Source organism: Abrus precatorius, unplaced genomic scaffold (assembly GCF_003935025.1).
Source record: "Abrus precatorius isolate BTA unplaced genomic scaffold, Abrus_2018 Scaffold11, whole genome shotgun sequence".
Taxonomy (NCBI): Eukaryota; Viridiplantae; Streptophyta; class Magnoliopsida; order Fabales; family Fabaceae; genus Abrus; species Abrus precatorius.
In genome coordinates, this window is record NW_020874303.1 from 10,335,843 (window position 1) to 10,351,145 (window position 15,303).

The following is a 15,303-nucleotide window of genomic DNA, read 5'->3' on the forward strand; positions in this document are numbered from 1 at the left end:
AACCCATACATGATACAGCTATGAAATATAATTATTATATATAATAACTCATTGTAATTCTAGCATTTCTTATCGGTAATTTTTTTATCATTTTATGGGAAACCTTAATCAAATATTGTTTCGTATATTTCAAATGAGTTCTTCTTTTGTTTTAATAAAATCGAGTAGTTAAATTAATTTATTGATACATAATATTAAAAAATAGTTTATTTAAAAATTAAACAATTGAGTCAAGTTTTTAAGATAAGTTTTTTACTGTAACATTTTATTTAACGTGGTTAATTTATCTGTTATTTCGATTAGAATTTTGGTGTTAAGACTTGAAGCCTATACTTAGAATATGAAATTATGCCTTGAGAGTCATTGTAAATTTCTTTATAATTTAATGTAATGTAATTTGTTGGTGATGCAAGACACTTCTAAATAATATTTAGATACCTTCTTTGATTTGTTTTATTAAGCAGCACAAGTAGGTTTATATGAATACATAATAATTTTGAACAGTTATATAACATTCTATGACTAACACAGCAAAAATCATTATAATTTAATATCACTTTATCTTATTTTCTTATTAAGTTCTCAAACTCACCTCTCCCCTACTAATGCTTCACTTTTAGATGGAAAAAACTGCAAAACCAATGTGGATTTTAATGGATTGCTCATTTTAGAAGGATGTCTGAAAATTAATGAGTTCTGAATTAGTTATAAAGTTAAGGTCTTATTCATGATTTTTAAAAAAAATGAATATAGAGTAGCATTTCATGTCTAATTCTTGAAGGATTAGCAGGACTTGAGAATTTATTTTGTTTTAATTATTATATTTTTACGATCTTTTATTTTCAGTATAATTCACTAAAACACTCTCACATGTCAATTTTAATTTGAATCAGTTAGCAAAAACGACAAAATTAAAAATTTATAAAAATAGAGACAAAAATTAAAATATAGAAACTATAAATATATTAAAATCTTATAAGTTTTATTTAACCCTAAATTAATTTACTTTAGCATTACCTTTTTTAGCCAAACCCGACCCGACAAATGACTTGTATATGAATAATTGCATCCAAATAAAATGGATTTCCAACACGAGACATTAGATAGATAACATAACAAGATAAACCTCCTTCTGTTGTTCCTTTCAGTTCTCACTCTCTCATATCAAACACATCAACAACAATGGCAGCACTTCACTCTTCTCTGCTCTTTCCACCGAACCTCTTTTCTCTAACAACGCCATCAACTTCCTCCACTCACGCTATCTATTACTTGAGACCCTCGACCACCCACTTTCCACCCCTTCTCACCGCACGACGCCGTTTTCGAAGACCCTTTGCGGTGGCTGAACAAGCTACGGTGTCCGAAGCTGCAAGGAGGCTCTACGTTGGCAACATTCCCCGCACTGTTACCAATGATGAGCTTTCCAAGATCGTTCAAGAGCATGGTGTCGTTGAGAAAGCTGAGGTATTTTTCGCCCTTCTATTTCTCATTTTCCATATTTTCTGTTCAGAACTTGTTTCTTAATGTATTTTTTGGAATTTGAGGGAATGGGGTGTTTTATTAAGGGGTTGTTTGGGAGGAGGGGGTTTGGAGAGATGGGGAGGAGAGGGAAATTTTTTTATTTTAAATAAATATATTTTAATTTAATAATTTTTCATAATAAAAGATATAAAATGGTAGATTAATGTACATTTAATGCATAAATTGTGTAATTATAATGGTAAATTATATATGATTCTCTTAATTTAAAAGAAAGTGGGAATGCAAGCATCTCAGATCCGTGAAACATATGGTTCGATTACAAAATTCTTGTGTATAGAAAAAGCATTAAGAGGGATCTCTGTTTTAGCATCTAATGGTATGTTTGGGATTTGGGTTTTGAATGCAAATGAGAAATATCTCTGTAAGGAAGTCCTTGAATGTGTTTTCCGAAGTCCTTTACACTTGTAGTTATCTTATAATACATTGATTATATAACTCAAATATACCGCACAAATCTCTTTATTTTTTAAAGTCTTTCTAAATACTTCTCTTTACATGATCATAAGCTTTTTTCTAAATCAATAAAAATCACATGTAAGTTTTTTTTTTATCAGTATTTTTTGGTTGTAAATTTTCCTAACTAAAACCAAATTGATTTTTTGTTATCTCAATTTCTTTTCTTAATTTATGTTCTATTACCTTTCTCCATAATTTTATAATGTGACTCATAAGTTTTGTTCTTCCGAAATTTGTACAATTCTGAATATTGTCTTTGTTCTCGTATATAGTACCAAAATACTCTCCTTTCACTTTTCTAGCATATTTCTGAATCTTAAATTTTCATTAAAGAACTTAGTGAGCCAAAAAAAATTATTTTTCTCCTGTACATTTACAAACTTCAATAAGAATATTATTAAAGCTGACAATTATACCATTATCCATCCTCTTAAGGACTTATTTTGCTTCTTCAACTCAGATCCTATCATTGCTTGCCAAATTTTGTTCATTTGCTTAGGTTTTTTTATCCTTTTATATTACCATTTGCTCCTTGACTATCATTAAAAAATTTACAGAAATAGTTTTCTATTTGTCTTTGATATCTTTATCTGTTACCAATTTTTTTTTCTTGTTCATCCTTGATATATCTAACTTGATCCAAATTTCTAATTTTTTTTCCCTAATTTTGGTAAGCTTATATATATTTCTTTCATCATTTTTTGTCTCAAGATTTTGATAGAACTCTTCAAAAGCCTTAGATTGTATTTTACTTACAGCTTTTCTTGTCTCATTTCTTTCATTTCAATTCCTTGCCTAATTTTTCACATTATCATACTCATGTAAAGCTTTAAATCACTTCCTTTTTTTCTTTAACTTTCTCCTGCCCAAATTCATTCCACCACCAAGATTCCTTATTTTTCTCTGCTTAAAGCCACTAGATTCACTCAAAATTGCTTTAGCTACCTTCTTATTCATCTCATTCCAAATGAGGTTAGCATTATCTTGTGCTTTTCGATTACCTTCGTCTACTAATTGCTTCTTAATATCCAATTGTTTATCACCTTCTTGAATCGATAGCATGTCAGGTTCTTTGTTTACACTTCTTAAAACGAACATCAAGAAAAAAACCTTATGTTTGTGTAGTAAGGCTCTCCCTTGAAATCATTTTGCAGCTTTGCAAATTCTTTTATCTAGGCTTCTTATTAAAAAGAAATCAACTTGCGACCTTGAAAATCCAGGGGTCCTTACAATAACCCAGGGTTTTGAAAAAACACTAAATAATTTATTGATAGGTGCAATGTTTACATTATTCTAAAATTGTTATATTGATTAGTATGGTTTGTCATGATATATGGGAATACTTTGTCTGTGTACCATATCATGTAGTATTGGTCTGGGATACTATTAAAATTTCTGTGTATGATGCATAGGTTATGTATGATAAGTACTCTGGAAGGAGCCGTCGCTTTGCATTTGTAACAATGAAAACTGTTGAGGATGCAAATGCTGTAATCGAGAAACTTAACGGCACTGTAAGTTCCATTGCAGAATTTACAGGATCCCATTGAAAGATTGCTAATGTTTATTCAGCAGTTTGGATTTCTTAAAGGACTCTTGAACTTTATGTTTTTGGTGACAGGAAATTGGAGGGCGTGAGATTAAAGTAAACATAACTGAAAAACCTTTATCAACAGTAGAAACGTCTTTACTTCAGGCTGAGGAATCCGAATTTGTTGATAGTCCCCACAAGGTATATGTGGGAAATCTGGCCAAGACAGTAACAACTGATACCCTTAAAACATTTTTTTCTGAGAAGGGAAAAGTTCTTAGTGCCAAGGTTTCGCGGGTCCCTGGGACATCAAAATCCAGTGGGTATGGTTTTGTTACTTTTTCATCAGAAGAGGATGTAGAAGCTGCTATCTCATCTTTCAACAATTCTGTAAGTTATTTATTGCTCTTGTTTATTTCAAGCTGAGACATCCAAATATACAAATATGTCAGAAGAAAGAATAAGTTGAGCATAGGGCCCCTTGTGCCCATTTTGGGACCCACCACTGATGTGTAGTTAAAGAATCTGGCAGCTACTAGTTACTACAGACTCTGTTAATTGTTAGTTTTGGTGAATGATTGGAATAAAAAGGGGAGAAATAGTAAGGTTTGAACAGATTGAGTGTATTCAGAAAGTTATGATTGGGAATGGGGTTTTGAAGGGAAAGCAAAAGGAAGGTAAATTTTAAATTTTTAGTAAATATGCTCTAATTTGATAAGATTTTATATTACAGAAATAAAATGATAGATTGTTATAAGATTAATGTCCTAATCTTTTATTTTTATTAAAAATAATTTTCTTAATTTGAAAATGAAAATTGTCTTCCATTTCTTTTTCCTCTAAAATTCCATTCCCAACCATACCCTTAGGGGAGGGAGAGCTGGGACTCTTGAAATTCCTGGGAAGAGACCTATTATATTCTTCGGGTTCATCTACTTCATACTTGAGTTCCTGTGAACTTTGATTGAATAAAGAATCTAGTTCAGTAAAACTTCCATTCTTTTTCCAATTTTGTTCTATCTTTTGTATAATCTGAACTAGTTCTTACTATCCTTTTCCTAATCTTGCTTATAGATAATAATGGTGCAGGTCTTATATACTTTCTAGGGTAGTTTACGGTCACCAATTTGTTACAGATACTTCAATGTCACATAGTGCATCTAAATTTAATATTTTTTTCATTACATATTTAATGATTGTTTAATGGGATTGAGTTATGTAGACTGAAAATAATGGTAACTTTTTGACGGGTAATTAGTTTACTTTTAAATACTATGCTGACAGTGATTTGTACTTTATTTGATGACCTATTGAGTACAGTTGTTAGAAGGGCAAAAAATTCGTGTGAACAAGGCATAGAGAATTAGCAATGTTGCAGAGCATGTTTTTGACCATGTGTCTTCTAGCAGGAACAAAGCGTACTTTGTGTGAAGCTGAAACTACTAACAAATTCCCTTGTTCTTGTATAGCATAAACCAAATCATTTTCAATTGATAAAGTTCTACAAAGATGCGTGAGTAAGATAGTGGTTAATGCTTTTGTTGCAGACATAGCTTTAGTTCAAGATATTGAGACCTCACTATTTCTTCCTGATTATGTTGCTCCTTTTTTATCTCCTTCAATGTTGTACGTCTTGTTGATGTATGGATGTATTCAGTTCCATTTTTTGTCCGAATTTGAATTGAGATGCAGAGAAATGTTAGCAATACATTTTGATAAACACACTCTTTAATATAATTTTTGTGATTGATATATAATTCTTTTTAACATTTATCTCGCAGATTGATCCATTTTAAATATTACTTTGATTTTTTAAACTATTAAGAAACTACAATAAGTATGTTATTAACATTCCTTTTGCCATAAATACACATGCAAATCAACGGGTTGTTATGAAATAATTTCTCTTTGATATTTACAAAGGAAATATGAAAACATCATAAAGAGATTAAATTGACCTTTTCTTCTTTTTTGGAAAATTTTAAAAACCTTTTAATCAAGGACAAAAAGAGAATTCTCTTTTTAAAATAGTATTTTGTTAAAAGTTTTCAGAAGGGCCTTCTAAAAATTTAAGTTTTAAGAAGATTTTAGAAACACATTTTACAAAAGGTAGTATCTCAAGATAAATTCTCCCAAATTTTGATTAAGATACAAGGATAAGAAAGAAAGATATGTAAGATTTATCATAATTCATTCTATAAATATGCTAGTTTACTTTAAGTCTTTGTCACCTATAAATGGTATTTTACAACAAAGTGAACACTTACGTGGACAAGTTTTTTCAAAATCATGTGAGCTTCTTCAGGCTTTAATTTTTAAATATTTGAAGAAATAAAATTTAACAATGTCTTAAATGTTTTAAAAGACAATCTCTATGATAGCTAATCATTTTGCATCTATGAAGAAGAATTAGCTTAATCTCTAATGCCAAATACTGTAAATACTAAAGAAAAAATTTTTGCTGAGCTTCAATTACCTTGTACCTTAATTGTTCATTCATTTAAAATTAACTTTCTTTTATTCATTATATATTCTTAGATGTGGGCAATGTTTCTGCAAAATTTCAACACGTTTTGGTTCTGAATGCATTGGTCCTGATGTGTACCTGTGATAATTTTAGAGAACGAGTGAAGTTGCACCGGAAGTCTACTAAAATCTCAAATTTAAGATAGTAGTTTCTTTGACCATACATCATTCTTATTTTTATTCCTTTTTGACATATATTATCTATTATTGTTATATTTCTTTGTTTGAAGTTTATTTTTGCATAAATTACAATCATTAATCACAAAGTATGTTTTTATAATTTGACATGTTATTATGCTTCTTACTATTTCTAATATAGAATTCAAGATTTGTTCCTTTTTTTTTATCTATCAAATTATATAAATAGTAACTTTTTTATTATTTTAGAATTTTAGTTATCTTTCTTTGAATTTAGATTTGACTTAAAGGGTGTTATACTTTGAAAAAGTAAATTATTTTTTAATTCAATTTTAGATCTTCTGTTTTCTGGCTGCTCATTAAATGTTTAATTAGTAATTTTACTAATTTGGCTATCTTTTGTTACTAGGTTGTTAACTATACCTTCTTTTTTAACATGCTTAAATGTATAAGAAAATGATGTTATCTCTAAAAAGAGATTTATTTGTTGGGAGATTTGAAGGACCATTAGATCCTAATGAAGTAATGTTGTATATGTTATGTAATAATTCTAAATGTTCAAGTTTTATTTATAAGCAATAATGATTGCTTTTCCAATTTGAATAAGATCATTTTATTATACTAGCGAGTAAGGGTGTTAAAATGGGTTAACCTATGACCTGACCCCTTAAAAACGGGTTAGTCTAAGCTCATTCTATTTAAAAAATGGATCAGCTTTTCTAAATCGGTTTGTTTAAGAGTGGGCTGATAGGTTAATGGGCCAACCCACCAAAAAAAAAAAAAAGAAGTTAATAGACCATTGAATTAATGAGTTAGCCAACAAAAAATTAACTAAAAAAATAAAAAATTATAATAAATAATAAAAAATATTTTAAAAAATATTTTTATTTTAAAAAAAATAAATTTAGACCCGATGGCTAGCCTTGTCCAACTCATCATTAGCCCGTATTTTAGAGGACTAAAACGGAGCAGGCTAGGCGAGCTAGTAGATCTACATCACTCAGTCTAGCCATCAAGTCAAGCTCATTTTGCCATCCTACTGACGAGACTATTAACATATTTTACTTTAATTTTGAGAATAAAATTATTTTATGTCTTAAAAAATTATTTTCAAATACTCATAAGTAGTTTATAAAAATTATTAATGATTTTTATATTTTTTATCTTAATAAATTGTATTGTTAAATTATATTTTTAAAGTACATTATTATTTTTAAAAAACATGAAAACTATTTTAATTAACTGTATATTCAAATGCATTCAGAAGACGTAAAGTTTTGGTAAGAAAAAATAAAGATATTTTGATTTAAAACATTTTACTCATTGATATTTACACATTAGTTGAAGGATAATCTAATTATTTTACAATCAATAAACTCTTGTATCACACATGTCATCACATTAGTATTGACATAAATAGATATTTCATTAAATTTATTTTGCAACAACTCTTATTATATTATTTTAAAAAATATATAATTTAGAATATTTTATAATTTTAATATATATATTTTTACCTTACAGAAAAAAAAACAAGTACTATATTAGTTTTTCATTTTGAAAAAACTATATTAGTTTACACGTAAAGAATAATAATTACACATTTTTAACAAATTTATAAATGTATTTTTAATTAATATATTGAATTTCATTAAATAATATGAAATTTATTTTATTTAATAAATTTTACTTATAACTTTAAGATTTATAATAAAATTATAATTAACAACAAAAATAAGAGAGATAATAAAGAAGAAGTTTATTAAATATTTAGTTGAAAATGATGCAGATATCATAATAAGAGATAAGGACCTACCATTTGTCTTTGAAACTCTAATTTTTCTAAAATTACTAACCTTCCTTCTCTTGTTTTATAATTATTATTTATAAGCTATTGGGATTAATTGAGTTTTGAATAACCTTTCACTAAAGGCCTATACCTAAACAACACTAATGTTTGGCTATAACAGAGGGTGGTGTGATGAGCAATTAGATCTCACTCTCTCAAAGCTAGCCCAACGGTACCTAGGATACGTTTTGGCGTGGTGCTCCTGTCCATATCCACAAGGACTTTGACAAGGATTTTGTCGTTGCTCTCTGAATTGCACTTGTCTAGAATCGTTGATGACAGAGGTGTGGCTTCATGCAGTGGTACGGGTTGTAGTACCCATTGAGGTGTATTTGAAGTTTGATCTCTACGAAAAGGGTGCAAAAGTGAAACATGAAATACATCGTGTATGCGCGAATATGGTGGTAATTTGAGGCCATATGCTCCTGATCCAATCTTCTCTATGATATGATAAGGACCATGAAACTTTCCCCCAAACTTAGGATGCTCTTTGTGGCCATTTGAAGTTTGTTTGTGATGCTGAGTTTTTAACCACACAAACTCTATAATTTCAAAATTGATATCTTTTCTAAATTTGTCTGCTTGATTTCTCATCCTGCCTGTTGCAACTTGTAGATTATTTCAGAGATTAAGACGCATAATTTCTCGAATAGCTAGTTCTTCATCTACGACTTGTATGGCGCTCAGTCCTAAATAGTATCTCGACCACAGTGCTGGTGGTCTTCCATAAATGATTTGATATGGTGTCATCTTTGCTGATGAATGAAAGGATGTGTTGTAACAGTATTCTGCCCAAGGAAGAAATCGATACCACGAGTTGGGTTGGTCAAGTACAATAGCACAAAGGTACTGCTCGAGGCATCTGTTCAGAACTTCTGGTTGTCCGTCTGTTTGAGGATGGTAGGAGGTTAAGAACTTCAGCTTTGTGCCCACAAATGCATCCGATGACACCAAAAGTGATTGTCTCTGTCGGATACTATGGAATCTGAGAAGTTGTGCAACTTGTCAACGATATCGGTGAAAACGTTAGCCACTATAACTACTATAGATCCTGGTTGTAAGGCTCCAAAATGTGTCATCATGGAAAAATAGTCAACTACAACTAGTATTGTTGTGTGCCTTGAGGCTTTGGTAGGGATGTTAAAAAGTCTATAGATATGTCTTCCCAAATATTATGTGGACAAGGTAACAGTTGCAGTAAGCCACCCTTTTTCTCTATCAAAATTTTTATTTGTTGACAAGTTTGGCATTACAAAACAAAGTCTTTCACATTCGTGCGCATGGATGCCCATTCAAAATTTTCTCGTAGCCTAGTGTAAGTTCTCTGAAGCCTTGCAGCCCGTCTACTGAAGTGTTGTGACATTATTTGATAAGTATTTTCTAGGTGTTGTTGTCATTGGGAACCATAACTCTGTTCTGATATAGGACTACACGATTATGTAATGTTAAATTTGTGTTTTGCTAGTTCTGAAGCTAGCTGATTAGGCCTTGAAGTGAGTCATCCTTTGCGGTAGCCTTGCATAACATAGGAAGAATTGAGCAGCTAACTGTGTAAAAAGTGTTGAATTCTGTGGCTGTCATAGGTAAGCGAGAAAGAGCATCTACAACTGTTTTCTATTTACCTGGTTTCCATACAATACAGTAGTCAAAGCCCAATAACTTACATAGGTAATGATGTTGTTCAGGGGTTTGAATCACCTAGTTCATAAGGTCTTTGATGATATGTTCTGATTTTGAATCAATGCCCAAAGAGGTAATGTTGCCATTTGGATACCACCTGCGTAATTGCATACAACTCTCACATAAATGGAGGTTCTTGCCATTATAGGGTTTAATTGTTTGCCAAAGAATGCTATTGGGTGACTTTCCTATGAAAGTATTGCACCAATGGCATTTTTTGAAGCATGTATCTTGATAACAAAGTCCTGGTTGAAATTGAATAGTTCGAGCACAGGCACTTTCGTCATACACTCCTTCAGCTTTTCAAATGCTGCTTGTGCTTAGTCGTATCACACAAAGGCATTTGCTCGTAATAGTGTTGTCAAAGGGATAGCAACTTGAGCGTAATGTTGAATGAATGTCTGGTAATATCCCCTCAATCCTAAAAAGCCATGCAATTCAATAACTGACTTTGGAGTAGGCTATTGCAACATTGTTGATATTTTAGATGGATCTACCTAAACTCCTTTTTCTGAGATGACGTGCTTGAGATACTCCATATGAGTTGTGCGAATAAATAGTTCTTCTGTCGTATGAAGAATTTATGTTCTTTTAGTGTTTTTAATATCTCTTCTAAATGACTAATGTGCTGCTGCACACTTGAGTTATATATCAACATGTCATCGAAAAAAAACTACCATAAATTTAAGGAGAAACAGGCATAGGCACTCATTCATTGTTGTTTGGAAAGTTGTGGGTGCATTTGAAAGTCAGAATGGCATCACAGTGTACTCATAATGACCATTATGAGTTCTAAATGTCGTCTTGGAAATGTCAATTTCGCGCATCCTGATTTGATAGAACTAATAACGGAGATTGATTTTCGAGAATATGGAACTACCATGTAATTCGTCTAGCCACTTATCCACTGTTGGCATCAAGAACTTATGTTTGATAGTCATTATATTCAATGCTTGAAAATCTGTATAGAATCTCCATGAATCGTCTCTCTTTTTGACAAGTAAGACTAGGGACAAAAACAAACTCTGACTTGGGCAAATTATCTGAGTGCGTAACATATCTGTTACATGTCTTTCAATTACTATTTTTTGGTAATAGGGGTACCAATACGGCTTGATATTAACCGATAATGATCCTGGCAGCAACTTGATAGGGCTATCAATTGTACGTTTTGGAGGCAACTCTTGTGGATCTTTGAACAAATTAATAAAGTGGCCCAGCACTAACGTTACTACCTTTGGTATCTTAACATCTTGCGTGTCAAAATTTTATAAAACCTGTAATTAAAAACAAGAAGAAATATTTTCCATAGAAACTAATTTGTGCAGTTGATTATTGTTAACATGTTGCAAGGATACGGAGTTTTCACCCAACAATGAAATTTGAGCTCCGTTATGTGCAAAATTCATCGTCAACTCCTGGAAGTCCTTTGTGATTGGGCCAAGTGTTTGCAACCATTGCACACCAAGTGTCATGTCCTCTCCCTCTATATCCAACACAAACACATCTGCTATAAACTGTTGTCCCTGAATGGTTATTGGACTCCCTTACAAATTTGGTGGCAATTCAAATGAGCTTCACTCCTAACATAAACACAAAACTCAGGTAATGTTGTTGGTTCAATCTATAGTATTGACATAACACTTGGTTTGATGAAATTATGTGTACTTATGCTATCGACTAGTACACTCATTTGTTTTTTGTGAATTGTAGCTTGCATTCGCAAGGTGGAAGAGTGTGGATATTCTGAAAAAGCATGTAGTGAAATTTTAGGAAGATCCCATGTAACTGTATTGTAACACCCTTATTTTGTTATTCATTAATTTTGTATTTTATGTGAATTGTTAATGCTTGTTACTTGAAATTAGAAAAGTTTTAGGTATGTGAGTTGCAGAATTTTTTGCTGTAGCGAGATGTGTTTTGCTATAGCGAGAAATGAGCGTTTAGAATTAGGCTCTCTAACGCTTTCTCGTTATAGCGAGGATGTTCTCGTTGGAGCGAGAGCTCTCGCTCTAGCTAGAATGACTGACAGTAAGGTGTAATTTTGTCTGATTTTTCGCTGCAGTGAGAGAATCTTTCACTGCAGCAAGAATTGGCTCGTTGTAGCAATAATGTCGCCAGTTGAGGAGTATTTAAGGGTTTCCAAGTTAAGAAACTTGAATTATAATCTAAGTTACGACTCTTCTTCATTCTCTCTGACCCTCTCTTCATTTTCTTAGAAAATCTTTGAAAAATCTCAACCTTTCGCTGATTAAAGCTTGTAAGTTTTTGAAGCTTGTGTCTCTATTTCTTTGGTTATTTTCTTGTTTTTTCTTCTCTAAATAAGATCTCTTATGATATTTAAGAAGAATCCACCTTTTTGAACAAGATCCCTTACAAACCCTTCACTAAACTTTCATTTCAAGGTAAGAAGAGTTTTATCTTGTTACTAAGAAAGTGGTATGTAACACTTTAATTATTTTCAAATAATCATTTTCGCATAATACATTTTTTGCAATTCATAAAAGGATAACAATAATAAAACTTCTATTCAATTTGTTTCAAATGCAATATTTCAATGAGTACTTCAAAATATGGGGGGCATTATAAGTTTGAATCAAATCATTGATACAGGACTTAATCAATACATTTTCAAAATAATAATAATAATTTTCTAAGTCCTATAGCAATTTCATCCATCTCTTTTACTGAGTCTAGTGCTGATCGTCTTAGACACTTGAAAAATAAATGTAAAGGTGAGTACTTTACACTATCACACACAAGCATAGAGACTAACCTAGTGGACTGAGTCCAAGGGTGACAAACCCTCAATAATGATTAATTTATACGTGACATAGTAATGAACTTGAGTAAAATGGAGAAATGAAAAGATGAATAATATGATAGGATACCAACAATGAGCTCAAGTTATAACAAATAATGAGTTTAGACCATAATGACTAATAAGAATAATAAATTGATAATGAGAAATGTAGAAATGAAATGAAAAATATGTTAAGAGAAGTGAAATGAGGAAGAAATATGATAAGGACAAGTATGGATAGTTCAGAGATACACTTGGGGGTGTGGAAGATAGAAGCGATTGAAAAATCTTGAAAAAAATAAGGGTGGTGAATACTCTTCTTGAATTGCGCATAACAAATGAGAGTAAGAATATCATAGGCTTCACATATGTTTCCTGACTTAAACACTTGATCATGCTTTTGCTAAAAAGAGCCAGGTCGACACGTTGTAACCGTATAGCTGCGATTATCCAGCAACTATCTATACTAAGGAAGACCTCAAGGAATTTCAGGGGCAGTAAAAGTATGAAATAAGAATTATGAGTGTTAATAGACAGAAAATGTAATAAGCTGAATAATTAATGATCTTGTGCATGATGGTTTGTTGTATTTCCTTATTTGTATTGTTGACTTAATTGTGAATGCATGCTTGGTAATGAAAATAGAGACTCATCCTTACATAAATCTTTTAGGAGACCAAGATGACAGTACCTAGAGAAAGTATTAGACTCATAGATAGTTTTGTACAATGTAGGTTAAACTATGTATTTAACGAGTACCATAAATTTTGTTATTTTAAGTTGGTCTTACATGTTGACAATGTACCTCGTCAACATAAATCTATGAGTAACATAGATTTTGTACAATGTAGGTTAAACTATGTATTTAACGAGTACCATAGATTTTGTTATTTTAAGTTGATCTTACATGTTGACAATGTACCTCGTAACTGTATTATGCTAAAATTGAAACTATCTTATAATGTACTTTTTGATTTCTTTGTAAACAATAGAATTCACCATATCATGTGCATGTACCTTTATCATGGCACAGTTAAAATTTTAACAACTGTGATCTACATATTCACATATCATGATCACGACTATCTTGAAAGACTATCTCAATGGACTTTTGACCGAATTACTGGTAGGCAAGCCACTGCGGACTCAGGCGATCGATATCTCAGATCATATGATGATTTCAATTCTGACAACATTAAGGCGATAGAGAGTTGGCATGAGGATGACTAGTATCTTTATCAATCTTTTTGGTGGATAGACTGCTCATTAGAACTTATTATATTTTGTATTTTGCAAATGTCAATATCTTGTACATTATAAGAATAATGTATATTAATGTTATTTTGATGTTTCCTCTTAAAATTGGTTAAATTTTTATTACTTTGTCATTTAAGTTTTTTTTATAAGTTGAGCAAAATAAACAGAATATTTTATAATTTCACTTATTATATTCGGCTGATAAATGGATTTAACTAATTTTTTTTTCTTAATTCCAAAATTATTTTTTTATTATTTTGAATAAAATACGAATGTTACATGTATTGTGAATCCCTTCGTCAGTTCTTGGTATTTGTTCCAAATTGTTATTTGCTATGAAAAGCGAACACTGGGACTTGCATCAATGAGCAAGAGTGTAACACTTGTTGCAATAATAACACAAACTTTTCTCTTTTTTTTTTCTTTAATTCTGCATATATCATTTTTCTATAGTTGTTTCTTGAATTTTGTGTATGGGTTGAATGTATGATGACGTGGTGGTTTTCTGTGATTGTTTAGAGATGAGGTTCAAACCATAGGAATAGTTCGTTGGGTAGAATATGAGGTTATTCTGTTTGGTTTTTGGTATAGAGCATTTAATTCTATGTCTTTTTGTTCATGCAGTTTTGCCAAATTCACTATCTGCAGGTATGTACCTAGTTGTGTTAATAGAAGCTCTATTTTAAGGTGATCTTGAAGCCCGATGATAAATAAACTTTTTAACCAAGATTCGTACAAACCAATTATCTTGATGAATATGGCTTCAAATTCTTGTTAGTATTCAAAAAGAAGTTTATTAAATATTTGATTAAAAATTATACAAATATCGTAACCAAAGACAAGAACCTATCACTTGTTTTTGAAATTCTAATTTCTCAAAAATTACTAATCTGCTTTCTCTTGTTTTACCATTGTTATTTATAAGTTATTGAGATTAATTGAATTTTAAATAATCCTTCGCTAAAGGTCCATTGCTGAACAACGTTAATGTTTGGATGTAACAAAGGGTAATGCGATGAACAATTGGATCGATCTCTACCAAAGAGAGTCCTGCATTTAATTTGAATTATATAACAATTTTTAATCATACCTTTTTATAATATTATTTACTTATTTATTTATAAATTGTATGGCTTATATTATTCTCTAATTATTTATTTATTTCATAAATTTAAAAATATTAAAAATAGTTGTATAAAAATAATTTCACTTTATTTCCTTTTACTTGAAAGCATAAATGTGTTAGCCGCAATAGCCAGCATCTCCTCCTCCTCCAATAATATTGGGCTAATTCAGAGACAATTTTTTAACTTCTGCTTAGATTGGGGTTAAACGTAAAATTATTTATTTTTAAATTCTCAAAATTACTTTTAAAATTATATTGCTTTTAAATGCTTAAAATTATTTTTAAAAATTAATATTAAATATTTATTTTTAATAAACTTATATTATTTATAAATACTTAATTTTTTTTAAAATTTAATATTATCATTTTTCTATTAAAATAAATTTTTATTT

At 30.6% G+C, this 15,303-nt stretch overlaps 1 protein-coding gene across 1 annotated transcript; it reads left to right on the forward strand.

The window, feature by feature from the left end:
* Window positions 1-1,082: 1,082 nt before the first annotated feature.
* LOC113855117 (30S ribosomal protein 2, chloroplastic) lies at window positions 1,083-5,295 on the forward strand. Its single transcript, XM_027486603.1, has 4 exons — window positions 1,083-1,467; window positions 3,414-3,515; window positions 3,623-3,922; window positions 4,853-5,295. Exons 1-4 carry the CDS (start codon window positions 1,183-1,185, stop codon window positions 4,889-4,891), a joined length of 726 nt encoding a protein of 241 aa, XP_027342404.1. The 5' UTR covers window positions 1,083-1,182; the 3' UTR covers window positions 4,892-5,295.
* The last annotated feature ends 10,008 nt before the right edge of the window (window positions 5,296-15,303 follow it).

Excerpts from the sequence above, each read along its gene's own strand:
- LOC113855117 (XM_027486603.1), top strand. The coding sequence starts at position 1,183 with ATGGCAGCACTTCACTCTTCTCTGCTCTTTCCACCGAACCTCTTTTCT. Across the intron at positions 1,468-3,413 it reads GTGTCGTTGAGAAAGCTGAG|GTTATGTATGATAAGTACTC; the intron begins GTATTTTTCGCC and ends TATGATGCATAG. Across the intron at positions 3,516-3,622 it reads TCGAGAAACTTAACGGCACT|GAAATTGGAGGGCGTGAGAT; the intron begins GTAAGTTCCATT and ends TTTTGGTGACAG.